Source organism: Tamandua tetradactyla, chromosome 4 (assembly GCF_023851605.1).
Source record: "Tamandua tetradactyla isolate mTamTet1 chromosome 4, mTamTet1.pri, whole genome shotgun sequence".
NCBI lineage: Eukaryota > Metazoa > Chordata > Mammalia > Pilosa > Myrmecophagidae > Tamandua > Tamandua tetradactyla.
This window is the reverse complement of record NC_135330.1, coordinates 97,911,014-97,918,571: the sequence shown is the minus strand read 5'-3', so window position 1 is coordinate 97,918,571 and position 7,558 is coordinate 97,911,014. Positions and strand designations below refer to the sequence as shown.

General features: G+C 46.6%; 1 protein-coding gene across 2 annotated transcripts; it reads left to right on the top strand.

Moving 5' to 3' along the window:
* Window positions 1-201: 201 nt before the first annotated feature.
* On the top strand, window positions 202-7,330 carry LOC143681208 (uncharacterized). Of its 2 annotated transcripts, XM_077158022.1 has the most exons (3): window positions 202-730; window positions 1,909-4,667; window positions 5,827-7,310. In XM_077158022.1, exons 2-3 carry the CDS (start codon window positions 4,307-4,309, stop codon window positions 6,000-6,002), a joined length of 537 nt encoding a protein of 178 aa, XP_077014137.1. In that variant the 5' UTR covers window positions 202-730; window positions 1,909-4,306; the 3' UTR covers window positions 6,003-7,310. The 2 variants fall into 2 exon arrangements, 1 of the variants encoding a protein (XP_077014137.1); XR_013174467.1 differs by lacking the exon at window positions 1,909-4,667 and having other exon boundaries at window positions 5,827-7,330.
* The last annotated feature ends 228 nt before the right edge of the window (window positions 7,331-7,558 follow it).

Sequence of the window (7,558 nt, the reverse complement as noted above, 5' to 3'; positions counted from 1 at the left end):
TGAAAGATCTGACAAAGAGTAAATCTTTAACAGCAACACAATTTTACCATCAATTCAGACAATTAGGAAGCAAATAATGTCAAGAAGTGTGGTAGTTAAGTTTGAACTAGAAGTTCTGTCAAGTTTTTACATTACATGGGTTGTAATAAGTAATTTATGACAGACCAGACTAGCCATATTCCAGAAATAACTTTTGTAAAAGGGAATTTTATAAAGCTTAACAGTAGCTAATTTTTCCTGCTTAATTTAGCTATTTACATATATTTTAGCTTCTGAAATATCCAGCAAAAGCATTTGTGTCATTTTATATTCACGGCTATGCATTTAGTGTGAGTTAAGAATTATAAAGAAAAGAATTATGGGCCCCATCAGGCTGAAGATAAACAATCCTGGCGCCAAGGTTACTTGTTGTAAAACTGTTAAGAAATGCTTATTGTAAAACTGTTCTTATCTGCTTTTTTGCAAAACAGCACCTGTGACCCATGCTCAACCCCCACCCCCCTCATCTTACCCTTTAAAAAGCTTTTGCAGACTTAAGTTCGGGGCTCTCTGTTCCTGCGTGTTCAGCGAGCCCCACACATGTGTGGAAAATAAACCCCTTGCGTGTTGCATGAGAGAACGTCTCTTGGAGTCCTCCTTTGCGTGGCAAAATTCTCAAATTCTTACATTTGGAGGTTCCACCGAGATCGGCTCTTCGTAAGGGGAGGCTCCAACAGCTCTTTCTCTCGGGGTAAGTGAGGCCTTTTTGTCTGAAGTGCGATCGCTTAGTCTGTCAGACTGGCAGTGACTGTCGGAGAGTCGCGTGAGCACTCCCCGACCGCAACCGACAGACGTGTCCGGGGTTGCAGGTCACTCTCCCGAGGGACGCCTCGGGATTGGGGGACCTCCGGGGATGCCTGGAGGCTTCCTACAGGGCCGACTCTGATTCTGTTTCCCTTCTGATGGGGGAAACTCGATCAAAGTCATCAGGCCAGTCTGAGCTGTGTCTCTGAAACTGTGTAAACGTGGTGTGCCGGCTCTGTGTGTGTCTGTCTGTATTTGTGTGTTGGGAATTGTTTTTGTTTTACCGAAGATGGGTCAGGGAATGTCGACTCCACTTTCTCTGACCTTAAGACACTGGTCTGAGGTCAGGAAAAGAGGTCAGAATCTATCTCTTATTATAAAAAAAAAAAAAAAGGCAAATAGCAGACGTTCTGCTCGGCCGGGTGGCCCTCTTTTAACGTGGAATGGCCTTGTAAAGGAGCTTTTCATCTACCCTTGATTTGGGCCATCAAGTCAGTCATCTTCCGCCCTGACCCGTATGGCCACCCGGACCAGCAGCCCTACATCATGGTTTGGCAGGACCTGTGTGAAAACCCACCTCCATGGGTAAAGCCGTTTCTTACTCCTCGTGGTCAACATAACTCTCCCTCTGTACTCCCAATCAGGGTGCCAGGTCCTTCTCAAGCTCCGAAACTCTATCCTTCCTTACCTCCTGCAGTCCTACCGGAGTCCCAATCGAATCTACTCCTCTTCGACGCAGGTCCTTCTTCCCCTCCTCTCTACCCTTCAGCTCCGGTACAGGACCCCCCTTCTCTTAGCTCACCTTCTCCCTCCTCTAGTTCTCTCTCCCCGCCCTCTTCCATTCCCTCTCCGCAGGTTCACCAACAGACGATCCCAGATGAACCAGGACCGGCACATAGTACATGAAGCAGACGAGCACTAAGCCCATCTGATGTGGCGGTCACTCTCCCCCTCAGACCGTACGGGCCTCCAGTGGATGATGGACATGGGGGAGAAATGCCCGCTCTACAATACTGGCCCTTTTCCTCCTCTGACTTATATAACTGGAAAAATAACAACCCTCCTTTTTCTGAGGCTCCCACTAGGCTGACTGGATTGGTGGAGTCCCTTATGTTCTCTCACCAGCCCACTTGGGATGATTGTCAACAACTCCTGGGGACTCTCTTCACCACGGAGGAGCGAGATTGGATCCTACTGGAAGCCAGGAAGCAAGTTCCTGGACAAGACGGGAGACCCACCCAACTGCAGCATGTCATCGATGATCGGTTCCCGCTGCGCCGCCCTAATTGGGACCCGAACACCTCTGAAGGTAGGGAGCATCTGTCCATCTATCGTCAGACTCTAGTAGCGGGTCTCCGAGCAGCCGCACGCCGGCCCACCAATTTGGCCAAGGTAAGAGAGGTTATTCAGGGAGCGGACGAATCGCCCTCAGTCTTTTTAGAAAAACTAATGAAAGCATACCGTAGGTATACTCCATTTGACCCTCAATCAGAGGATCAAAGAGCCTCAGTGGCCATGGCCTTTACCGGCCAATCAGCTCCGGACATTAGACGCAAGCTGCAGCACTTAGACGGGTTGCAGGGCCTAGCCTTGCGAGATTTAGTCAAAGAAGCTGAAAAAATGTTTTATAAGAGAGAGAGAGGAAAAAGAGTTGGTAAGAGAGAAAAGGAGAACGAAAGAATTAACAAAGATCCTGGCCACAGTAGTTGAAAGAAACACTGAAGGTAGAGGACAAGCTAAAGAAAATCCCTCGGGCCGGCGTTATCATACCCCTCTTAATCCAGACCAATGCGCCTACTGCAAAGAAACTGGGCACTGGGCCAAAAACTGTCCAAAAAAAAAATGGAGGGGTACTAGGCCCCCAAATTGGCAACAGCCGGCCACGTTGGCTCTAGAAAGTGAAGACTAGGGGAGTCAGGGCTTGGCACCCCTCCCCGAGCTCAGGGTAAAATTTAATGTGGAGGGGGTACCAATTAATTTTGAAGTCGACACGGGAGCAGTAATATCGGCCCTCCAAGAACCTATAGGCCCGCTCTCTACAAAAAGGTCCTTGGTGCAGGGAGCAAATGGCAGTCGCTACTGCACCTGGACTACCAAAAGAACCATGGACCTGGGGAAGGGGAAGCTTCAACACTCCTTCCTAGTTATCCCTGAGTGCCCTGCCCCACTTATGGGAAGAGACTTGTTAACTAAACTAAGAGCGAGAATCACCTTCAATCCTAAGGGGCCAAAGGTGAAATTTTTAAACCCGCTAGTAAGCCAACCTGTAATAACTGCCCTCATCTTGCCAGTCGAAGAAGAATATCAGCTGTATATAAAACCAGAACAGCTCCGCAGTTCTATTCCTCAGGCCTGGCTTGAAGAATTCCCTAATTCCTGGGCAGAAGTTGCCGGGTTAGGGTTGGCAATCAATCAGCCCCCAGTAATAATGACCCTAAAGCCCACCACCTCTCCAATTCGGGTAAAACAATACTACTTAAGCAAGGAAGCCCGGGAAGGAATCAAGCCCCATATAGAGAAATTCCTTGGCTTGGGAATACTTAAGCCCTGTCAATCAGCCTGGAACACTCCCTTATTGCCGGTCAAAAAGCCAGAGACTAGAGACTATAGACTGGTGCAAGACTTACGGGAAGTAAATAGCAGAGTGCAGGACATACATCCTACTGTGCCAAATCCCTATAACCTGCTCAGCACTCTCCATCCTGAAAAGACTTGGTATACTGTGCTTGATCTAAAAAAAAATTGCTTTCTTCTGCCTGCCCTTGCATAAGGACAGTCAACCCTTGTTCGCTTTTAAGTGGATCTATCCAGAGACGGGATCCTCGAACCAACTGACTTGGGCACGTTTGCCCCAGGGGTTCAAAAACTCCCCCACCATTTTTGATGAAGCTCTTCATAGAGACTTAAGCTCCTTCAGAAGTCAGCATCCCAGAGTCACCTTGCTACAATACGTGGACGACTTACTGTTGGCAGCAGACACTAAGGAGGACTGTGAGTATGGGACCCGAAAACTGTTAAGTGAGCTAGCCGCACTGGGGAACCGAGCTTCGGCCAAAAAAAAGCCCAAATCTGTAAAAGGGAAGTAATCTTCCTGGGATATACTCTTAAGAATGAAAAGCGATGGCTCACTGAAGCTAGAAAGAAAACTGTAACACAAATACCCCCGCCCACGACCCAAAAGCAGCTACGAGAGTTCTTAGGGACAGCGGGATTCTGCCGGTTGTGAATCCCAGGGTTTACAGCCCTTGCTGCCCCATTATACCCCTTGCTCAAAGGGAGCGCTGATTTCCAGTGGGGAATAGCACAGCAGGAAGCCTTTGACAGCATTAAGAAAGCGCTCCTGTCAGCTCCAGCTTTAACCCTCCCAGACGTGAATAAACCTTTCACGCTCTACATAGAAGAAAGGAGAGGCGTGGCTAGAGGGGTCCTAACACAAGCTTTAGGCCCCTGGAAAAGACCGGTGGCCTATCTGTCCAAGCGATTAAATTCAGTTGCCAGTGGATGGCCACGCTGTCTCAAGGCCATGGCGGCAGCTGCCTTCCTGGCAAAAGACGCAGACAAACTCACTCTAGGACAGAAGCTGACCATAATAGCCCCTCATGCCCTGGAGAGCATAATCCGCCATCCTCCAGATAGATGGATGTCAAATGCCAGAATTACCCACTATCAGAGCATCCTCCTAGACAAAGACAGGGTGACTTTCGGGGCCCCATCAGCTTTAAACCCCGCTACCCTGCTCCCGGACGAGACCGCGGGACCTGTGCAGCACACTTGCCAAGAGATATTAGCTGAAGAGACCGGAATCCGCAGAGACTTAAAAGACCAATCATTGCCTAACTCGGAGGTAACCTGGTTTTCGGACGGAAGCAGCTTTCTCCAACACGGTAAGAGGCGAGCGTGAACGGCGGTAGTCAGTGGGACAAAAGTTATTTGATCTTCTAGCCTCCCGGAGGGAACATCTGCCCAAAAGGCTGAACTAATTGCCCTCACAAAAGCTCTAAAATTAGCAAAAGAAAAGCGAGCAACTATCTATACAGATAGCCGTTCTGCCTTTGCTACTGCCCACGTACATGGGGCAATTTACCAACAAAGAGGGCTATTAACCTCAGCTGGTAAAAAAATCAAACACAAAGAGGCTCTGACCCAATAACCCTGGGTAATAAGTGAGCAGATGAAGAAGCAAAAGCGGCAGCATTAAGGGACCTTATGAACTTGGTCCTAGTAACCAAAGAAAACCAGCAACCCCCTGAAACACTATCTGAAGTTGCACCCCTAGGAGAATCGGAAGCCCTAGCTTACATACAGCAGGTCCACCAGCTCACTCACCTGGGGACAGGGAAACTACAGCAGCTCCTGCAAGACCAGAGGGAATTGTACCCTCTGACAGCCTCAAAAAGGAAAAAGCTGGCAGATCGCGTAGCTAGAAAATGTCAGGCATGTCAAATTGTGAACGCCTACCCCACCAAAGCTCCTAACGGAAAAAGACTAAGGGGAACTCGACCTAGGCAGTTCTGGGAAGTCGACTTTACTGAAATTAAACCTGCAAAATATGGACTTAAATACTTACTAGTTTTTATAGACACCTTTTCAGGATGGGTTGAAGCCTACCCAACTAAGAGAAAAACAGCCCAGGTTGTAGTCAAGAAGATTATGGAAGAAAATTTTCCCTGGTTCGGTCTACCAAAGGTAATAGGGTCAGATAACGGACCCGCATTTGTAGCCCAGGTAAGTCAGGGTGTGGCCAGGATATTGGGGATTGATTGGAAATTGCATTGCGCATACAGACCCCAAAGTTCAGGACAGGTAAAAAAAAAAAATGAACAGGACAATTAAAGAGACCCTAACCAAATTAGCTATAGAGACTGGCTTAAAAGATTGGACCATGCTCCTGCCTTATGCCCTGTTCAGAGCCAGAAATACCCCCTCTGCTCTCTTGTGTCATCTAACCCCATATAAAATCTTATATAGAGTGCCAACTCCAGTCAAGGACATGTCCTCCATTCTAGAAATTAATAGTTCCCTTCATACCCCCTTGCTTGACAGGCTGCGAGCCTTGGAAAAAGCCCAGCGGTTCCTGTGGCAGCAGCTCTCCACCTCCTACCAGCCAGGAGACAACAGAACTCCGCATCAATATCAGGTGGGAGACTTCATCTATGTCCGCCGCCACCAGGTACAGACTCTTAAACCTCGCTGGAAAGGACCGTATCAGGTACTCTTGACCACCCCCACCGCAGTCAAGGTTGATGGCATCGCGTCCTGGATCCATGCGTCTCATCTCAAACCTGCGCCTTTGCCCTCTGAGTCCCAGTGGAAACTGGAAAGGACTGACAATCCTCTCAAGCTGCGGGTTCGTAGGGTTACTACTCCTTCTCCTCCTTCCCCCAGGGGAACCCAATTCCAACCCGCATAAGCCTTGGAAATGGACAATAACCAGATGGGATGATGGGAAGACTATAAAAACTTGGGAGGGAGCAGGGGAGCCTTCTTTTCTAGTGACCCCTTGTAATCTTACCACTCTGGGGGTAACTGTCGCTGCCGGTATAGGCACAGGGACTGCTGCCATTGTACATAGCAATCAACAAACCAGTCAATTACAAGCTGCGATAAATCAAGACTTAAAAGAAATAAAAAAATCTGTCTCAGCCCTTCAGAACTCTCTAACCTCCCTTTCAGAAATAGTTCTGCAGAATAAGCGGGGACTTGGCTTACTTTTCCTTAAAGAGGGGGAACTATGTGCAGCTTTAAAAGAACAGTGTTGTTTCTATGCGGATCACTCTAGTGTTGTTAAAAAGTCCATGACAAAACTCAGAGAGCGCCTTCGTGAAAAAAAAAAAAAAAAAAAGGAGGCGCAACAGGGATTGTTTGAATCTTGGTTTACTAAGTCCCCCTGGTTAATGACGCTATTATCTGCTCTCGTTGGGCCTTTAATTGTGTTACTTTTAATAATAACTATAGGACCATGTATTCTAAATAAAATTATACAGTTTTTACAGGGGCAGATTAGAAATGTCAAATTAATGCTCATCAAACAACAGTTCTCAGTGTTAAATAATCCAGAAAATCTCTAAGATTAGAGATATATACGAAAAGGAGTGGGGAATGTAAAAGGGAATTTTATAAAGCTTAACAGTAGCTAATTTTTCCTGCTTAATTTAGCTATTTACATATATTTTAGCTTCTGAAATATCCAGCAAAAGCATTTGTGTCATTTTATATTCACGGCTATGCATTTAGTGTGAGTTAAGAATTATAAAGAAAAGAATTATGGGCCCCATCAGGCTGAAGATAAACAATCCTGGCGCCAAGGTTACTTGTTGTAAAACTGTTAAGAAATGCTTATTGTAAAACTGTTCTTATCTGCTTTTTTGCAAAACAGCACCTGTGACCCATGCTCAACCCCCACCCCCCTCATCTTACCCTTTAAAAAGCTTTTGCAGACTTAAGTTCGGGGCTCTCTGTTCCTGCGTGTTCAGCGAGCCCCACACATGTGTGAAAAATAAACCCCTTGCGTGTTGCATGAGAGAACGTCTCTTGGAGTCCTCCTTTGCGTGGCAAAATTCTCAAATTCTTACACTTTAATAAAGGAAAATAATAGAAATAACAGAATAAAGGAAGGATAAGCCCAAAAAGCAAAATTAGTGTCTCTTGCCATAATGACATATTGTATTTTAACTGAGGAAAATTGTATTTCCCAATCATCTATCTACTTATTCAGATGCAGTTATAAAGGATTTCTGGGTAACCATTAAGATGAACAAAAATAATTGTGCTGAAA

Bases quoted from the DNA above. Each gene is read 5' to 3' on its own strand.
- LOC143681208 (XM_077158022.1), top strand. From the start codon at position 4,307: ATGGCGGCAGCTGCCTTCCTGGCAAAAGACGCAGACAAACTCACTCTA. The intron at 4,668-5,826 runs GTAAGAGGCGAG...CTTGCTTGACAG, and splicing joins AAGCAGCTTTCTCCAACACG to GCTGCGAGCCTTGGAAAAAG.